A 21,018-nucleotide genomic window follows, 5' to 3' on the forward strand; every position below is an offset into this window, starting at 1 on the left:
TAGGCAGCCCTTTACTCAGCTTTACAGTAATTGCATCAAGACAGTTTCTCTTCTAGCAATGTTCTATGAAGGACTCAAGATAGTCCAAGAGAGTCTGTTCAAGTCACAAGTCAGCATCCACTATAATTCCATGCCCGTCCCAGCACCAAATGGAACCTTCCTCATGGAGACACACAAAACTGTTGGGCAACAGATGCTGATCTTTCCTCACCTCTTGGAGATGGTGCTGCATATCATCCAGGTGGTCATCAGCTACTTCCTCACACTCATCTTTATGACCTACAATGGGTACCTCTGCATTGCCATAGCAGCTGGGGCTGGCACAGGATACTTCTTGTTCAGCTGGAAGAAAGCAGTGGTGGTGGTCATCTACTTTTATTGAGAAAAGAAATGTACTATTCCTTTTGAAATTATTTATATAATGCACACTTACTCTAACATATTTGAATATAAATAATAGTGAAAGGGAAAATAAGGGAAGGGAGAAGAAATGTGTAGGAAATATCAGAAAGGGAGACAGAACGTAAAGACTGCTAACTCTGGGAAACGAACTAGGGGTGGTAGAAGGGGAGGAGGGCGGGGGGTGGGAGTGAATGGGTGACGGGCACTGGGTGTTATTCTGTATGTTAGTAAATTGAACACCAATAAAAAATAAAAAAAAAACATATTTGAAAATGGAATCTCAATTGCCAATTACTGATGAAATAATATAATGAAAAAAAGAAATAATATAATGAATATTATTTCTATACAATTGAATAATGTGTATTTGTAAGGCTGTGATTTTGCATAAGACAAGGGACTATATTTAACTTGAGGAAGATTATTTAGGGTAGTTAGAACACTGAAACAAATATCTTAATCATACTTATGTTTCTTTGTTTAAACTTACAATCTGTGACCTAAAATCCAAATTGTAAACTATTGAGAGAGGACAATACCCCAATATAAGGCAGAGTTAGAGAATGTTGGTCCCACTCCTGCTGAGGTAGAGCTCATCCTCAGGTTAGTTTGTTATATTAGCAATTACCATAAGAACTTGAATTTCTTTAATCTGTAAAAGGAAAAAATACATCATACTCTCTGTGATGCAGCATTCAACGTTTGCTTTAATGCTTCAAATACAGATTCAATATTATTCTGTCATCACTGTTAATGATTTTCCAAGTTAAACATGCACAAAGCTGTTTGCATTCATCTCATGCAATTGGATAGAGAAAGGCAAGAATAAACATGGAGGCTGTATGTCTCCCCATATGGTACTGACAGCATCCTCTTGTCTGTCAGGTGTCTTGGTCAGGCTATTCAGTGTGGTTTGATCATAGTCATCCTTATTCATCAAAATGCATCAGTGATTTGCGGAGCCCTCTCAAGCACCCTCATCTCCCTGCATCCTCTCAGCAAAGAACTTCAAGGTCATAATATCTTACTCACCATGCTGGTCCTTGCTTTGCTCTGATCACAAATATAGACTAGGTCAGTGGGTGCTTTTTTCACTCCAATGGACTGTTCTTAAAAGATACACAGAGCTGAGCTTTCATCTGCCAATAACGGTAGGATTTAATAGAAAGATTATTAATTGTTGCATTGTGTTCTAGACTTATTAGATATTTTTAAGGCTTCAGAATCATTTGCAATGTTGCCCACAGTTTCAGGACCCCAGAACATGTGATTGTAATAAGTTAAGTATTATAATTAGGCTTTGAATTAACACAAAAGTATAAAATGCATTTGAAACTTGAAAATTCTCCTTGAAATATTCTTGCATTGTAAGGACTTGTAAGATTTTCCCAGAAAGGGGATCTAATCCTCTTTTCCTATTTTCAAGGGCTCTTTAAATGTAACATTTACTATGTCAGAAATTTTAGAAAGTTACAAAGGTTTAAATCTCCGTTTTTAAATTGTAGTTCAAATCACATTTATATACATTTGTTCCAGAGTAGGTAACTGTTACTTCTTTAAGTGTAACCAATTTAATTTAACTTTATTTATTTTCAGAGTCTAATGGAAACTCAGCCTCTCAGCAGCAAGATACAGGACTCAACAGTGAGTTTCAGTCAGGGACATCTCAGTGATGTGTAATTTTTCTTTATACATTTTAGTTTCCATGAAAAATTAATTTCTATGTGCATAAAGCAGATGATATTTGGGCAAATAATGAAAACCTTGTCTGCTGAATAGCAGTGACCATCTAATTCCAGGTTTCTCCTTCACACTTCACACTTATTATTACAAGAGTAATTGCAACTTGGAGAGGTATGTACTGGATAGAAACAAGATGAGATTCTCCAGAGAGATCTGAACCAGAGTTAAAATAATAAATATTTATATTTATGTTTCTACTTATTTATGCATGCATCACATATTTATCAATATTTTATTTATTAATTATATATTTTATTTATTATATATGTTTATTCATGTAAAATTAGCATATATACACACATAAATCTGTATTTACAAGTGTTCAGACCTTCAGAGATTATCAAATTCAAATGCTTAAATATATAGATAGATACTGAAACTGGAAAACTGAGGTATCTCACATAGTAAGACAATAGTGATAGCCATCTCTTACATAGATTCTACAAAAAATAATACTGTAAGTATTAACTCTTTAAACTAACACTATGTGTTTATTCTTCTCTAACTGGTAATGTTCAAAGCACTTTCATTATTTTATATTACTTAATCATAACCACACCTGTTGTCAAAATTATTATTTTATCTTGTTTTTATGTATAGTGGACAGTGGAATAGTGGGTAGAGGAAAATCTAGATCTATAACTGTGGTTAGCTGAGATTCTGAGATCCCTACCCCATGCCACTCAGGTTTCTAAAGGGTCAGTCATGTGTGAGAACTCTGACATATCCTGTGGAATGTATGGCTCACTCCACACAGTTTAGCCTCACTGGGTAGTCCTATTCTATGGGAATGGGAGGAATTTAAAAAAAAATGGTATAGACTTTCTGCAAATTGTGTTTGTTACTTTTTAAATCCCTCTTACATAAAATATACATTCTATAATTTTGTAGGATTCCATTTGGGTTCTAAAAGCAGAGAGAGAAATTAGATTTGTATGACAAAATCCCTAAACATGGAGTTTTATTTATCTTTTCTTTCAATAATTCACTTTTTGTGTTTAAGTTATCATCTTTGCAAATTCCCAATATATGTTGATAAATGCCAATATCATATCACCTGATCTGCAGCCTGAGTTACCAAATATATTTACTCAAAGTACTTAATTCTTCATTTCCTACTAAATTCTAAACATTAGGTAATTAATCATCCCCATGTCTACACTCCATGAAACTTCCTCTGATTAGCACAATGAGTTTGGGATAAACAAACACATACTCACATACACAGTCTCAGTAAATATATATTTATTTGTTTCAGATGGAAGAATCCCATGACTGACCATTAATCCCAAAGCTCTTCTCAGTGGTATAAGTGAAACCTTATAAAAAACATGAACTGGATGGCCAATTACACTGGAGAGTCTGATTTCATCCTGGTGGGAATCTTCAGTCAATCAAATCACCCAGCTCTCCTGTGTGTGGTCATTTTTGTAGTTTTCTTGATGGCTTTAACTGGGAATGCTGTCCTGATTCTTCTGATACATTTTGATGCTCACCTCCACACTCCTATGTACTTTTTCATCAGCCAGTTGTCTCTCATGGATGTAATGTACATTTCTATCACTGTGCCCAAGATGCTCATAGACCAGATCATGGGTATAAGTAATATATCAGCCCCTGAGTGTGGAATGCAAATGTTTCTCTATGTGACACTAGCGGGTTCAGAATGTTTTCTTCTAGCCACCATGGCCTATGATCGCTATATGGCCATCTGCCATCCTCTTCATTACCCTGTCCTCATGAACCACAGATTGTGTCTTCTACTGGCATCTGGCTGCTGGTTTCTGGGATCTGTGGATGGATTTATGCTCACGCCCATCACTATGACGTTCCCTTTCTGCAGATCCCGGGAGATCCATCATTTCTTCTGTGAAGTCCCTGCTGTAATGAAGCTCTCCTGCTCAGATACCTCCCTTTATGAGACAGTCATGTACCTGTGCTGTGTCCTCATGCTCCTCATCCCTGTGACAGTCATTTCAAGCTCCTATTATTTCATCCTCCTCACCATCCACAGGATGAATTTAGCAGAGGGTCAGAAGAAGGCCTTTGCCACTTGTTCTTCCCATATGACTGTGGTCATTCTCTTCTATGGGGCTGCTGTCTATACCTACATGCTCCCCACCTCCTATCACACCTCTGAGAAGGACATGATTGTATCTGTCTTTTATACCATCCTCACTCCTGGATTAAATCCTTTAATCTACAGTCTCAGGAATAAGAATGTCATGGGAGCACTGAAGAAAATGTTGAATGTGGGACCTGTTTTTCAAGAAACTATAAAATAGAAACTTTTTATATTAATTATTTCATTCTTTTTTTCCAAACATTATAACTCCAGAATCTTTTGCCAGTGATATTTCTTAAACTTTCATCTCATAATGCCTCATATAATTTGCATACCTCTTTTAGGAATTGCTTCTGTGTACTACAAAGCTCTTTGATTAGATACCATTTCCCCATTTAAAATGAATTTTACTATCATATTGTCCTGACATTACACTTACTGATATTGATTATTACATATTCTGTAGGAGAATATACATACTTATAGAAAATACATTATGAGAATATGGAGTGGTAAAGGTTATGAGGTGGTATTAAATTGTTCTTATTTTTTAAAGTTATCTTTGATAAGATATAAAGAGAGAAATAGAGAGATTTATGGAATTATGAATCAATTTGAGAGAGAAATAAAGATTGACAGAAATTATGAAGCAAATGAGCAAAATGTTAACAGTTGACAGAGAGTATATAGGTGTTCTTTGTACTTTCTTATTTCTACTACATTTATATAAATCTGACATTAACTTCAAATAAAGAGTCAAAATATCTTTCTCCCCCAACTTTTACAAATTTTGAATTATCTGTTTGGTGGTTGTGTAAGTAACAATATCCTAAAAAACACACACTTTGGCTTTCCATCTCTAAGGTGATCCAATTATTGAATCATATTTATTGGAGCCTATCTTGTTCTACATGATCCATTCCTAAAGACATATAGTGGAAGGTAATAGTCATCACCATGTGGTAAATTTAGAATCCAGAATTGCATAGGGGACTGTGGGGAAAATGGTAATGCAGAGCAGAATGAAGACTTAGGGAAGGTTCTTTGCATGAGGTAACATCTGAGTTGGGTTTAACTACGTAATTTACTAAACAAATAGGGCACCAAATAGTCTATCCTTCATTTATTCAATAAATATTTTATGATATATTATAATAAAGATATTAGCTAAGGACTGTTAAAATATAAATAATATTTGGATGCTATTTTGAATAAATTTGAATAGTTGTAGTTGTATATTTCAATAAGTGGTAAAAAGTATGATATGCTTTGATGTTGATTTGGAAAGGCCACAGCTCATATGAACACATCAATTATACTGAGATATGTGAGTGCATTCAAGCCAAGAGGACTGAAAGAAGACCTTGGAGCTCATTTTTAAATGGTGACTAGATGTTACCCTCAGATAAGTACTGAAGTCTGAGTTGAAGGAATTTTCTCAGGGACAAGATGTCTTATACGAGGCACAACATGAGCAGAGGAGATGTTGACCAAATGGGAACAGTACATATTCCAATGGAACCTCCTTGTTATCCTCACTTTAGATACTAATTTCTTGCCTTTCCTTAACGAGGCTAGGACTTCTAGTACTATGTTGAATAACAGTGGTGACAGTGAACATCTCTGTCCAATTCCTGACCTTATGGGAAAACCTCTCAGTTTTTCCTCATTGAGAATGATATTCACTGTGGGTTTTTCATGGATGGATTTTATGTTCCCTCTATCCCTACACTGTGGAGAGCTTTAATCAAAAAGGATGCTATATTTTATTAAATGCTTTTTCTGCATCAGTTGAGAGGATCATAGGGTGTCTGATCTTTCTTTTGCTAATGTGATGTATCACATAGATTCATTTGCAAATGTTGAACCATTTTTGCATCCCAGAAATAAATCTCATCTTGTTGTGGTGAACAATCCTTTTAATATGCTGTTGTATCCTATTGGCTAGTATTTTGGTGAGAATTTTGACACCTGTGTTCATCAGGGATATTGGCTTTTAATTCTCCTTTTTGGGGTGGTCTTTGTCTGTCTTGGGGATCAAAGTAATGGTGACCTCATAAAACAAATTTGGGAATTTTCCTTGTATTTCTAGTTGTCTTTTGAAATAACTTCAGAAATATAGGTATTAAGTCTTTAAATGTTTGGTAGAAATTTGCTGGGAAGCAATCTGGCCCTGAACTCTTGTTTGTTGGGAAATTTTTGATTACTGATTCAATTTATTCCGGATTATGGGTCTATTCAGGTTTTCTTTTTTTTTTTCTATTCAGGTTTTCTATTTCTTACTGTTAGTTTCCAGGAAGGCAACCATTTCTTCTAGAATGCCTAATTTGTTGCCATATAGTTCCCCATAATATGTTCTTTTTTTAATAATAAATTTTTTTCTTGGTGTTCAATTTACCAACATACAGAATAACACCCAGTGCTCATCCCATCAAGTGCCCCCCTCATTGCCCATCACCCATTCGCCCCACCCCCGCCCTCCTCCCCTTCCACCACGCCTAGTTCGTTTCCCAGAGTTAGAAGTCTTCATGTTGTGTCTCCCTTTCTGATATTTCCCACTCATTTCTTCTCTCTTCCCTTCTATTCCCTTTCACTATTATTTATATTCCCCAAATGAATGAGACCATATAATGTTTGTACTTCTCTGATTGACTTATTTCACTCAGAATAATACCCTCCAGTTCCATCCAGGTTGAGGCAAATGGTGGGTATTTGTCATTTCTAATGGCTGAGTAATATTCCATTGTATACATAAACCACATCTTCTTTATCAATTCATCTTTCGATGGACACCGAGGCTGTTCCAAAGTTTGGCTATTGTGGACATTGCTGCTAGAAACATCGGGGTGCAGGTGTCGGGACAGATGCATTTCATTGCATCTGAATCATTGGGGTAAATCCCCAACAGTGCAATTCCTGGGTCGTAGGGCAGGTCTATTTTTAACTCTTAAGGAACCTCCACACAGTTTTCCAGAGTGGCTGCACCAGTTCACATTCCCACCAACAGTGTAAGAGGGTTCCCTTTTCTCCACATCCTCTCCAACATTTGTTGTTTCCTGCCTTGTTAATTGTCGCCATTCTCACTGGTGTGAGGTGGTATCTCATTGTGGTTTTGATTTGTATTTCCCTGATGGCAAGTGATGCAGAGCATTTCCTCATGTGCTTGTTGGCCATGTCTAGGTCTTCCTCTGTGATATTTCTGTTCATGTCTTTTGCCCATTTCATGATTGGATTGTTTGTTTCTTTGCTGTTGAGTTTAATAAGTTTTTTATAGATCTTGGAAACTAGCCCTTTATCTGATACGTCATTTGCAAATATCTTCTCCCATTCTGTAGGCTGTCTTTGAGTTTTGTTGACTGTATCCTTTGCTGTGCAAAAGCTTCTTTCTTCATGAAGTCCCAAAAGTTCATTTTTGCTTTTGTTTCTTTTGCCTTCGTGGATGTATCCTGCAAGCAGTTACTGTGGCCAAGTTCAAAAAGGGTGTTGCCTGTGCTCTCCTCTAGGATTTTGATGGAATCTCGTCTCACGTTTAGATCTTTCATCCATTTTGAGTTTATCTTTGTGTATGGTGAAAGAGAGTGGTCTAGTTTCATTCTTCTGCATGTGGATGTCCAATTTTCCCAGCACCATTTATTGACATTTATTTATTTATTTACTGTCCCTTTTCCAGTGGATAGTCTTTCCTCCTTTATCGAATATTAGTTGACCATGAAGTTGAGAGTCCACTTCTGGGTTCTCCAGTCTGTTCCATTGATCTATGTGTCTGTTGTTGTGCCAGTACCACACTGTCTTGATAACCACAGCTTTGGAGTACAATGTGACATCTGACATTGTGACGCTCCAAGCTATGGTTTTCTTTTATAAACTTCCCCTGGCTATTCGGAGTCTTCTCTGATTCCACACAAATCTTAAATTACTTTGTTCCAACTCTCTCAGGAAGGTCGATGGCATTTTGATAGGGATTGCATTATATGTGTAAGTTGCCCTGGGTAGCATCGACATTTTCACAATATTAATTCTTCCAATCCATGAACATGGAATATTTTTCCATCTCTTTGTGTCTTCCTCAATTTCTTTCAGAAGTGTTCTATAGTTCTTAGGGTATAGATCCTTTACCTCTTTGGTTTGGTTTATTCCTAGGTATCTTATCCTTTTGGGTGCAGTTGTAAATGGGATTGAATCCTTAATTTCTCTTTCTTCAGTATCATTGTTAGTGTATAGAAATGCCACTGACTTCTGGGCATTGATTTTGTATCCTGCCATGCTGCCAAATTGCTGTATGAGCTCTAGCAATCTTGGGGTGGAGGCTTTTGGGTTTTCTATGTAGAGTATCATGTCATCAGCGAAGTGGGAGAGTTTGACTTCTTTTTTGCCAATTTGAATGCCTTTAATGTATTTTGTTGTCTGATTGTTGAGACTAGGACTTCCAATACTATGTTGAATAGCAGTGGTGAGAGTGGACATCCCTTTCTTGTTCCTGATCTTAGGGGAAAGTCTCCCAGTGCTTCCCCATTGAGAATTATATTTGCTGTGGGCTTTTTGTAGATGGCTTTTAAGATGTTGAGGAATGTTCCCTCTATCCCTACACTCTCAAGAGTTTTGATCAGGAATGGATGCTGTATTTTGTCAAATGCTTTCTCTGCATCTAATGAGAGGATCATATGGTTCTTGGTTTTTTTCTTGCTGATATGGTGAATCACATTGATTGTTTTACGAGTGTTGAAACAGCCTTGCATCCCGGGAATAAATCCTACTAGGTCAAGGTTAATAATCTTCTTAATGTACTGCTGGATCCTATTAGCTAGTATCCTGTTGAGAATTTTTGCATCCATGTTCATCAGGGATACTGGTCTATAATTCTCCTTTTTGGTGGGGTCTTTGTCTGGTTTTGGAATTAAGGTGATGCTGGCCTCATATAACAAATTTGGAATATTCCATCTCTTTCTATCTTTCCAAACAGCTTTAGTAGAATAGGTATGGTTTCTACTTTAAACGTTTGATAGAATTCTCCTGGGAAGCCATCCGGCCCTGGACTTTAGTGTCTTGGGAGATTTTTGATGACTGCTTCAATTTCCTCCCTGGTTATTGGCCTGTTCAGGTTATCTATTTCTTCCTGTTCCAGTTTTGGTAGTTTGTGGCTTTCCAGAAATCCGTCCATTTCTTCTAGATTGCCTAATTTATTGGTGTATAGCTCTTCATAATATGTTTTTAAAATCGTTTGTATTGCCTTGTTGTTGGTCATGGTCTCTACTTTCTCATTCATGATTTTATTAATTTGAGTCTTCTCTCCTTTTTTTAAAAAGATTTACTCATTTATTTATGATAGACCCAGAGAGAGAGAGAGAGGCAGAGACACAGGAGGAGGGAAAAGCAGGCTCCAAACTGGGAGCCCGGCGCAGGACTCAATCCCGGGACTCCAGGATCGCACCCCGGGCCAAAGGCAAGCACCAAACCACTGAGCCACCCAGTGATCCCCTCTCTCTTCTTTTTAATAAGGCTGGCTAATGGTTTATCTATCTTATTAATTCTTTCAAAGAACCAACTCCTGGTTCTGTTGTTCTGTTCCACAGGTCTTCTGGTCTCGATTTCGTTGAGTTCTGCTCGAACTTTAATTAACTCTCTTCTTCTGCTGGGTGTAGGATCTATTTGCTGTTTTTTCTCTAGCTGCTTTACGTGTAAGGTTAGCCTTTGTATTTGAGTTCTTTCCAGTTTTGGATGGATGCTTGTATTGCGATGTATTTCCCCCTCAAGACTGCTTTTGCTGCATCCCAAAGATTTTGAATGGTTGTATCTTCATTCTCATTAGTTTTCATGAATCTTTTTAGTTCTTCCTTAATTTCCTGGTTGACCCTTTCATCTTTTAGCAGGATGGTCCTTAACCTCCACATGTTTGAGGTCCTTCCAAACTTCTTGTTGTGATTTAGTTCTAATTTCAAGGCATTATGGTCTGAGAATATGCAGGGGATGATCCGCATTTTTGGTATTGGTTCAGACCTGATTTGTGACCCAGTATGTGGTATATTCTGGAGAAAGTTCCATGTGCTTTTGAGAAGAATTTACGTTACGTTTGGACATAAAGTCCTGTAGATATCTGTGAAATCCATCTGGTCCAGTGTTTCAATTAAAGCTCTTGTTTCTTTGGATATGTTGTGCTTAGAATACCTGTCGATTGTAGAAAGTGTTAGATTGAAGTCACCAAGTATAAGTGTATTATTATCTAAGTATGTCTTAACTATGGTTATTAATTGATTGATATATTTGGCAGCTCCCACATTCGGGGCATATATATTGAGGATTGTTAAGTCCTCTTGTTGGATAGATCCTTTAAATATGATATAGTGTCCCTCTTCATCTCTCACTACAGTCTTCGGGGTAAATTTTAGTTTATTTGATATAAGGATGTCTACTGCTTTCTTTTGAGGACCATTTCAATGGTAAATGATTGTCCAACCTTTTATTTTCAGGCTGTAGCTGTCCTTATGTCTAAAATGAGTCGTTTGTAGACAGCAAATACATGGGTCCTGCTTTTTATCCAGTCTGAAACTCTGCGCTTTTTGATGGGGTCTTTAAGCCCGTTCATGTTCAGAGTTACTATTGAAAGATATGAGTTTAGTGTCATCATGATATCTATTCAGTCCATTTTTGTGGATTGTTCCATTGGACTTCTTCTTTAAGGGGAATCTTAAGAGTCTCCCCTAAAATTTCTTGCAGAGCTGGTTTGGTGGTCACATATTCTTTCATTTCCTGCCTGTCCTGGAAGCTCTTTATGTCTCCTTCTAATCTGAATGAGAGCCTTGCTGGATAAAGTATTCTTGGCTGCATGTTTTTCTCATTTAGGACCCTGAATATATCCTGCCAGCCCTTTCTCGCCTGCCAGGTCTCTGTGGAGAGGTCTGGTGTTAATCTGATATTTCTCCCCGTATAAGTTAGGGATCTCTTGTCTCCTGCTTCTTTAAGGATCTTCTCTTTATCTTTGGAATTTGCAAGCTTAACTATTAAAGTCGAGGTGTTGAACGGTTTTTATTGATTTTAGGGGGGGGGATCTCTCTATTTCCTGGATCTGAATGCCTGTTTCCCTTCCCAGATTAGAAAAGTTTTCAGCTATGATTTGTTCAAATACATCCTCTGGATCTCTGTCCCTTTTGGTGCCCTCGGGAACCCTAATTAAATGTAGATTTTTTTCTTCAGGCTGTCACTTATTTCCTTTAATCTATTCTCATGATCTTTTAATTTTCTCCTTTTTCCTCAGTTTCCCTCTTTGCCATCAACTTGTCTTTTATGTCACTCACTCGTTCTTCCACCTTGTTAACCCTCATCGTTAGGACCTCTACTTTGGATTGCATCTCATTTAATTGATTTTTAATTTCTGCCTGATTAGATCTAAATTCTGCAGTCATGAAGCCTTTTGAATCCTTTATGTTTTTTTCTAGAGCCACCAGTAGCTGTATAATAGTGCTTCTAAATTGGCTTTCTGACATTGAATTGTAATCCAAAGTTTGTAACTCTGTGGGAGATAGGAGTGTTTCTGATTTTTTCTTTTGAGGTGAGGTTTTCCTTTTAGTCATTTTGCTGAGTGCAGAGTGGCCAAAAACACGTTGTATTGGGAAAAGGAGAAGAAGAGAGAACAGAAAGAAGAAAATAAAAAGAAAAAAAGAAAAAAGAAAAATGAAGAAGAAAGAAAATAAAGAGAAGAAAAGAAAAAAAGACGAAAAAAGGGCGGGGAAGCAAACAGAAATCAAAAAACAAACAAACAAAAGAAAAAACGAGGTGGAGTATCCTCTGATGGTGTATACTGTAAATCTCTGGAGTTCCCCTGGAACTTTCCAGTGCTGCTTGGTCAATAATTTGTTTTTCCCCTGTCCGTCTAGCTGGTCTTCTGGGGGAGGGACCTGCTGTGCTGATTTTCAGGTGTTAGCACTTGGGGGAGCTGCTCTGCCCCCTGCCTGGTGCAGGGCTCAGTGGGGGTTGTTTACCCCATGAGGCCACAGGAGGAACAAACCCCAGTGGCAGCGCCAGCTCTGGAGCCCTGGAGTCAACTCCCGCAGTAACTAAGGAGCTCTCCGTCTGCAGGGCCTGGAGGCTCCGGGCTGGGCCGCTGATCTGCTCAGCTCCAGGCAGGAGCGTCCTTGGGGTCCTGGGCCCTCCCGGTCTCTGCCTGTCCCGGGGGAGGCCGGATCCTGGGCTGTGTCCCGGCGCCCTGTGCTCCGGAGCCTGCTCTGTTTGTTCGATTTGCGCTCCCGCCCCCGCAGCCCCCTCCTCGGAGCCGCCCCCGAGCCCCCCGAGCTGCTCCCGCCCCGCAGCCCCCTCCGCGGAGCCGCCCCCCGAGCCCCCAGAGCTGCTCCCGCCCCGCAGCCCCCTCCGCGGAGCCGCCCCCGAGCCCCCCCGAGCTGCTCCCGCCCCGCAGCCCCCTCCGCGGAGCCGCCCCCGAGCCCCCCGAGCTGCTCCGGGTCCCCCCGTGCGCGCTGCAGCCCTTAGGGAGCTCGGCGCACTCTCCCGGGGCGCAGGTGTCTGTTAGTGTCCCCGGGAGCCCGAGGGCATCCCCGCCCTCCTGGGTCCTGCTCCACCTCCCTGCGAGCCCCTTTCCGCCCGGGAAGGTCGGTGCAGCTCCTGCTCCTCCGGGACGGGGCTCTCCTGTCCTGGGGACACTGGCCCTGGCCTCAGCCCGGCTCCTCGCGGGGCCCCTCCCTCTCGGAGGGCTTTTGTGTCTTTATTTCTTTTTCCCCGTCTTCCTACCTGATAGAAGCGCGAACTCTTCTCACTGTAGCATTCCAGCTGGTCTCTCTTTAAATCTCAGGCTGAATTCATAGATTTTCAGGATGGTTTGAAGGTTATCTAGGTAATTTGGTGGGGACAGGTGATTGGGGACCCTACTCTTCAGCCATCTTGCCCCGCCTCTGACCAAATGGAATCATTTAAAAAAATAAAATAAAATAAAATAAAATAAAATAAAATAAAATAAAAATAAAATGATACACCATCTTAAATTTATTAATATATCTTCAATAATCACCACAGAAAATAGCAAGTGTTGTTGAGGAAGTGGAGAATTTGGAACTCTTGCCTATCATTGGTAGGAATGTAAACTGGCATAACCATTCGGGAAAACAGTATGAAACTTCATCAAAAATTTAAACATAGCTTTGTCATATAAATTTGAATTCTAATTCTGGATAAATGTCCAAAAGTTTTGACAGTATGCTTTATATATAAATTTTATATTATATATGTATATATATTGGAGTTCGATTTGTCAACATATAACACCCAGTGCTCATCCCGTCAATGCCCCCCCTCAGTGCCCATTACCCAGTCAACCCATCCCCCACACCCACCTGCCCTTATACTACCCCTTGACAGTATGCTTTCAAAGAGGTATTTGTACATCCATGTTCATAATAGCATTATTCAGTTACTGAAAAATATATGAAACATATGTGTCCATTGAATGGACTTATAAGCAAAACTATAATGTATACAATGGAATATTAGTCTTAAAAATGAACAACTGAAATATGTTACAACATGGATGAACATTGAGGACATTATGCAAAATGTAAAAAGCCAGTCACACAAATCATGCAGACTAGTATGGTTCCAGTTGTATAAGGTACTTAAGGAAGTCAAAATCAAGAAGTAAAGTAGAATGGTGGTTTCCCGGATGTGTAGGGCATGGTGGAATAATGAGTTGTTTAATGGGTATGGAATTTCTGTTTTTCAAGTTGAAAGAAGTTTTGGAGATTGATGGTGGTGATGATTGCACAATATGAATGCACTTAATACCATTGAACTGTACACTGAAAAATGGCTGAGATGGCAAATTTTATATTATGCGTGTTTTTGCACAAAAAGGGAAAATTGGAAAAATTAAATTGAACATTAAAGCAATTTATTTTGCCAGTTAACTATAGGAGAAAAGGTATAATCGATAATCTAAGAAACAAAGCAAATAAACAAAGGGGGAAAAAGAGACAGAGGCAAACAAAGAAACAGACACTTAACTACAGAGAACAAATTGATAGTCACCAAAGAGGAAGTGAATGTGGGGATGGGTAAAATAGGTGATGAGAATTAAGTGAATAAGGGGTGCATTTGCTATGATGAGCACCAGGTATTGTATGGAAGTATTGAATCACTATATTGTCCACTTGAAACTACTATTGCAATGTAGATTAACTAACTGGAATTTAAATAGAAACTTAAAAATATTTTTAAAAAGATTAAGAAATGAGTCAATCGGAGAAGGACAAACATTATATGTTCTCATTCATTTGGAGAATATAAATAATAGTGAAAAGGAATAGAAGGGAAGGGAGAAGAAATGGGTAGGAAATATCAGAAAGGGAGACACAGCATGAAGACTTCTAACTCTGGGAAACGAACTAGGGGTGGTGGAAGGGGAGGAGGGCGGGGGGTGGGGGTGAATGGGTGACGGGCACTGAGGGGGGCACTTGACGGGATGAGCACTGGGTGTTATTCTGTATGTTGGCAAATTGAACACCAATAAAAAATAAATTTATTATTAAAAAATATTGAGAAGAGATGTGAAAAACTCCAACTTATTCTCTACTGCAGTACTGATTAGTGTTGTTATTACATAAATTGAACCTAGTTTCATACTTTATACTCATGAAGATAATAATGAAAAATTTTACAAATTTTATTGAAGACTAAAAGTTTAGTGAAGATATATATATATACAAATATGTGAAAATATATTTTGTAGTCTATATTTTGTAGACTAATATATTTCACAGATAGAAATTTATTAGCAATGATGAAATCTGAAGCCATTGTTAATATTGGTAAAGACTTTGATGCACATTACATTTAATAATTTTAAGGGCATAAAAAATGCCACTGCAATATCTATTAGCATATTTAGATGTATTAATTGCATGATTCTTCAAAGTCCCAAGCGGATTTATCAACAGAATCTTTTATCCACTCCTCTAAGCAGCAGAGTAAAACCGAGGATGATGTCACTTTGCCACTTTTCTTTATACACTTTATACACTTAACCCAGTGTATTGGTAACTTCATTTACCAATATAGAAGAGGTGCGTAGTGTCTTCTGATGATGGATTCAACCTGAAAGGTGGGCAGAACTGCAGGAGAAAAACAGTGGCTATGGTCCTTGACTTGTTCTGTTCTAGTCTTTCTATTAGTTCTTGACAATATTTTCTCTGTTTTCTCTATTATTCTTAATGAGAACATAGATGCAGATTTCCTTCTGAAATTTAAAACACTTGTGTACTCAATTGCATTCTATTACACTAGAAAGTGGGTTTGAGATTTCCAATTATTGATAGAAGAAAACAGAATACATTTTTCCTATATTGTTGGATTATTTTTTTCCCAGAAAGCTAAATTTTGCAGAAGAATAACTGGTTTCAATTTGAAGAGAATTAATTCTGGTAGTTAGAACACTAAAACAAATACCTTGACTATATTTATGTTTTTCTGCTTAAACTTATAACAGGTTGTCTAAAACTCAAATTATAAATTGTTTTTTTTATTTTTATTTTTATTTTTTTATTTTTATTTATTTTTTTATTTTTTTAATAATAAATTTGTTTTTTATTGGTGTTCAATTTGCCAACATACAGAATAACACCCAGTGCTCATCCCGTCAAGTGCCCCCCTCAGTGCCCGTCACCCATTCACGCCCACCCCCCGCCCTCCTCCCCTTCCACCACCCCTAGTTCATTTCCCAGAGTTAGAAGGCTTTATGTTCTGTCTCCCTTTCTGATATTTCCCACACATTTCTTCTCCTTTCCCTTCTATTCCCTTTCACTATTATTTATATTCCCCAAATGAATGAGAACATATAATGTTTGTCCTTCTCCAATTGACTTATTTCACTCAGCATAATTGCATGACTTTATTTATCTATTTATCTATTTATTTATTTATTTATTTATTTATTTATTTGTTTATTTATTTGTTTGTTTATCTTATTTCATCTTTTTACAGTTTTTTTTTTAAATCAGGCTCCTAGGGAATATAGCTAATATCACACAACTAAGCTGAAGATGACTTTGTCTCAGACCAGTAGTGGGATCTACAGCTTGTAACTCTTAGACACAATACTCCCTTAACAATTTATATATCTTCAAATTATAAATCTTCAAATTATAAATCTTCAAATTATAAATTAGTCATCCCCCAACTTAAATAGTAAACTGTTTTCATGAAACTCAACAAATTGGATACAAAGGAGTAAGAACCAATAATCAGGAAAGCTCCCTTGATGGTACAGACTGCACTTCCTCTGTCAGATGCTCTGAGTAGACTGTTCAGTGTGGCTTGATCACAATCACCGCCACTTATTAAAGTACATCAATGACTTTACCAGCAAACCCAGACACCCTCCTGCTTTTCATTTATTCATTCAGCAAACTGTGAATCTTTAGTGTGATTCACTAATTGAAATTAATCTCTTAAAATCTAAATAACAGAAGAAAAACTTTGAATTTACATGTCTCTATTATTTACCAGATAAGACTTTGTTTTGTTTTCCCAAATATAATCACTTTAATGCACATAGCAATTAATTTCTCATTTAAACTGATATGCTGAGAAGAAAATGAGGCAACACTGGGATGTTTGTAACTCCAATCCATTTTTTATTCTCTATCTTGCTTTTCAGTGGTTATGCCTAAGTTACATGTTGAAAAATATAAAGAAGAATTAAACTTGGCTACTTGTAAGGAGGAGGTAGTCATTCTATTAAGAAAAATATATATAAATCTCATTTAAAGTATAATTGTATTTATTTAATTTATTTTTTTAAAGTATAATTTTAAAACAGCTACAAAGTACTACAAAAAGCAATACACACAGAATACATATGGCCTTTATTAAGACAAACAATAAAAATTTCTTCTATATTTTCTCTTACAGACATTATGATCTTTGTAACTTTTTAATTTTCTGACATTAAATATTTTTATTTTATTTTAAAAAATATTTTATGTATTTATTTGAGAGAGAAACAGTGAGCAAAAAGAGAAAGCACAAGCCATGGGGAGAGGGAGAGGGAGAAGCAGATTCCCCACTGAGCAGGGAGCCCGGGGTGAGGTTCAATCCCATGACCCTGAGATCATGAACTGAGCCAAAGATATATGCTTAACAAACTGAGTCACAAAGATGGTCCTGTTTTATTTTTTAAAGATTTCATTTATTTATTTTAAGAAAGAAGGAGTGTGAGTAGGGAGAGGGACAGAAAGAATCTCAAGCAGATTTCATGCTAAGTGCAGAGCCCCATGTGGGGTTCAATCTCATGATCCTGAAATCATGACCTGAGTTGAAATCAAGAGTCAAACGCTCAACTGACTGAACTACCCAGGCATCCCTTATTTTTTTTAATGCTAAAATTTAAAAGCCCTTGCCAATAATCCTATACTCTAGAATGCTGAAGGAGTAGGTAACACTGCAAACGATTTAGACATCTTAATATAAATATTCAGTACTTAATACAAATATCCAACAAATGTGGATCTCACTGCAAAATAAAATTATCTTTTTATCAAATACTACTTTCATTAGCAGATGGAAGCTGATCTTAGTGAACCATTTAAAAACAGTAAAATAAACTAAAACACACCTACTGACATAGTCTATAAGTATGAGCATAGTCTATAGTCTTCTCAGCATATCAGTTTCCATGAGAAATTAATTGCTATATATGTAATATATATGCTTACATATATTACAACAGATACTTATATATTACAACTGATATATTTATTTATATATACATATATGTATATCACCTATTCACTTATGTATTTATTTAATTATATATATATTTGTATGGAATAAGCATAAATAAAAATAAACATACACACTTATTCAAGTTGTTTGGGACTACAGAAATTGTGAAGTCTAAATTTTAAATATATGAATATATAAATATATGAATAGATGCTAAACCATATGAAGTAATGCATCTTGCACCATAAGACAATAATGGTCACAGCTATTTTTACATAGATCCTACCCAATAACTAAACATTGGTATGAACACTTGACTAAAGTATACATGTTTATCAGTAACTAGTCATGTTCTAATCACTTTTGTTATTTTCCCTCAATCCTTACTACAGCTGAGCTAAAAAATTGTTTATCTTGGTTTTACACAGAGTGGACAGAGAAACAGTGAGTAAAGAGCAGGGGGATTGGGTCTATGGTTGCATTTGGGCTGAGATTCTAAACATCTCACCTAAAGTCCCATAGGTCTCCAAAAGTTCATTCATGTGTGAGAAACCTGACTTTTTCTTGGTTGGGTGCATTCCTCACTCTACAAAACCACAAAAACTTCACAGGAAAGCTTGCTTCTCTGGGTAAAAGAATCTCTAATATTTGATATTATGTATAATTTAGTTTCAAAATCTTTCTTACCTGGAATAAACCTCTAAGAATTTTAAAAATATTCTTGTTGGTAAACAAAGCATTGATGTTAAATCAATTTAGACTTGTATAATGAAAACTGTAGAATTATATTGTTTATCTATTTTTCAATAATTCAATGATTTGACTTGTTGGCTTAAGTTTGTCAGGTTTAATCCGATTGGTAGTGAAATGAAAAAAGAGGCCAGGCAAAAGTTGGAAGAAACAGGCTTTTAATGGGACACGCTCTTGGGCAAGGTTCCGAGGCCCTGCAAAGGAGTGAAGCTGGGAAAGTCTCAGGGCCAGGAAGTCACGTGCAGGGGAGTACAAGTGGGCTTTTTTAAGGGGGAGGGGTAAGGGTTGTGTGTCTGTATGGGGTGATAGGTATTAAGGCATGTTACTGGCGGAATTGGTATGGGGCGATAACTGCTTATGCCCTTATATGGGATCTGATACGGTTCAGATTTCCTGCATAGGTCCTGTCTTCCCCTGATAATATGTCCTTGGGAAGTCTGCTGGTGGTGGGAAAGTTCTGAGGCAGGGATAACAAGATAGAGGATCCACTGCCATTTTGTTGGTGCCTCCTGATCCCCCTTGATCCCGCTAGCCCAACAAAGTTTACCTTTTGTAAATTCCCAATATATGTTTATGTATGACACTGTCTGTTATGAGGAAATGTCATGACCTGAATTGTGTCAACTTCAATATTAATAACCAATTATTCTGACCCACAGTTGTAATTTTTTAGTTTTATGATAGATTCACAATAAGTTCTGATTAATAATCCTCAATCTATAGGCCCATAGGACTTTCTCTTTTTTACACAAGTAGGTGTGCACAAACACAAAATTCTCAGTATTTCTTAAATCATTTCAGGTATTTGTATTCCATGAGTGATCCATTGCCTGCAAAGCTTTCACTGGTGAACTTGAGGTCTAGATGAACTGGGCTTAGATGAACCCTCATGGACAACAAAACTTGGATGATCAGTGACAGTGGACAATCTGATTTCATCCTGGTGGGAATTTTCAGTCAGTCAAAACACCCAACTTTTCTCTGTGTGATCATTTTTATTGTTTTCTTGTTGGTATTGTCTGGAAACTCTCTCCTGATATTTCTGATATACTCTGATGCTCACCTCCACACTCCCATGTATTTTTTCATCAGCCAGTTGTCTCTCATGGATGTAATGTACATTTCCATCACTGTACCCAAAATGCTTATGAACCAGGTTTTGAGTATGAATAAGATCTCAACCCTAGAATGTGGGATGCAAATGTTTCTCTATGTAACACTAGGAGGTTCAGAATGTTTTCTTCTAGCCACCATGGCTTATGATCGCTATGTAGCCATCTGCCATCCTCTTCATTACCCTGTCCTCATGAACCATAGATTGTGTCTTCTACTGGCATCTGGCTGCTGGTTTCTGGGATCTGTGGATGGATTCATGCTCACGTCCATCACCATGACCTTCCCCTTCTGCAGAACTCGAGAGATCCATCATTTCTTCTGTGAAGTCCCTGCCATAGTGAAGCTTTCTTGCTCAGATACTTCCCTCTATGAGACAGTCATGTACCTGTGCTGTGTCCTCATGCTTCTTATCCCTGTAGCAGTCATTTCAAGCTCTTATTCTTTCATCCTTTTCACCATTCACAGGATAAACTCAGCAAAAAGCCAGAAATCCTTTGCCACGTGTTCCTCCCATATGACGGTGGTCATTCTCTTTTATGGGGCTGGAGTCTACAACTATATGCTTCCCAGTTTTTACCACACCCCTGAAAAAGACATAATGGTGTCTGTCTTTTATACCATACTTACTCCATTGCTAAACCCTTTAATCTATAGTCTGAGGAATAAAGATGTCACAGAAGCTTTAAAGAAAATGGTGAATGTAGGACCTGTCTTTCAAGAAATTATAAAATAGAAAATTAATATTTTATTCTGTTTTTTCTTCTCTCTACACATTGGAACTTAGGAATCTTATGCCAATGATTCTTTAGGGAATACCTTAGTACATAAATAAATTTCTTGGGACCTCATACCATGGTATCTTATATCATATTCACAACTACTTAACGAATTTCTCTAATGTACTACAATTATCTTTGATTCTAAATCTCCATTCAAAATGTATTGTACTATGCTAATATTTTGAGGTAAAATTAAAGTTTATAACTGTACTCTTATTATATAGAAGAATACTTACATTAAATATATAATGAATTCTTTACAGGATAAAGATCATTTGGAGGTAAGAAATTTTCTCAAATAAAAGAGAGAAAAGGAGATAGAGACGGAGAGAGAAAGGGAGGGAAGGCAGAAGGGAGAGAGAGAGAAATTCAGATTGACAGAAAAGTGATAAAGCAGAGTAGGTACAGTGTTAACAACAAAGAGTCTAGGTAAAGGGTATAGGATGT

At 37.3% G+C, this 21,018-nt stretch overlaps 2 protein-coding genes across 5 annotated transcripts; both read left to right on the forward strand.

Moving 5' to 3' along the window:
* The first annotated feature begins 280 nt into the window (after positions 1-280).
* Positions 281-4,749, forward strand: LOC112651500 (olfactory receptor 2T29-like). 4 transcript variants are annotated; one of them, XM_025434783.3, is made up of 3 exons: positions 281-392; positions 1,999-2,046; positions 3,404-4,748. In XM_025434783.3, exon 3 carries the CDS (start codon positions 3,477-3,479, stop codon positions 4,428-4,430), a length of 954 nt encoding a protein of 317 aa, XP_025290568.1. In that variant the 5' UTR covers positions 281-392; positions 1,999-2,046; positions 3,404-3,476; the 3' UTR covers positions 4,431-4,748. The 4 variants fall into 4 exon arrangements, with proteins under 4 accessions (XP_025290568.1, XP_035554398.1, XP_025290578.1 ...); XM_035698505.2 differs by lacking the exon at positions 281-392 and adding an exon at positions 668-1,005; XM_025434793.3 differs by lacking the exon at positions 281-392 and adding an exon at positions 1,168-1,553.
* Positions 4,750-19,565: 14,816 nt separating this feature from the next.
* On the forward strand, positions 19,566-20,525 carry LOC112651485 (olfactory receptor 2T29-like). Its single transcript, XM_025434740.1, has one exon. The coding sequence runs from the start codon at positions 19,566-19,568 to the stop codon at positions 20,523-20,525; it is 960 nt and encodes a 319-aa protein (XP_025290525.1).
* Positions 20,526-21,018: the final 493 nt, after the last annotated feature.

The sequence above is a fragment of the Canis lupus genome, chromosome 14, assembly GCF_003254725.2.
Source record: "Canis lupus dingo isolate Sandy chromosome 14, ASM325472v2, whole genome shotgun sequence".
Taxonomy (NCBI): Eukaryota; Metazoa; Chordata; class Mammalia; order Carnivora; family Canidae; genus Canis; species Canis lupus.

Coding starts and splice junctions, on each gene's coding strand:
- LOC112651500 (XM_025434783.3), top strand. CDS start 3,477: ATGAACTGGATGGCCAATTACACTGGAGAGTCTGATTTCATCCTGGTG.
- LOC112651485 (XM_025434740.1), top strand. CDS start 19,566: ATGGACAACAAAACTTGGATGATCAGTGACAGTGGACAATCTGATTTC.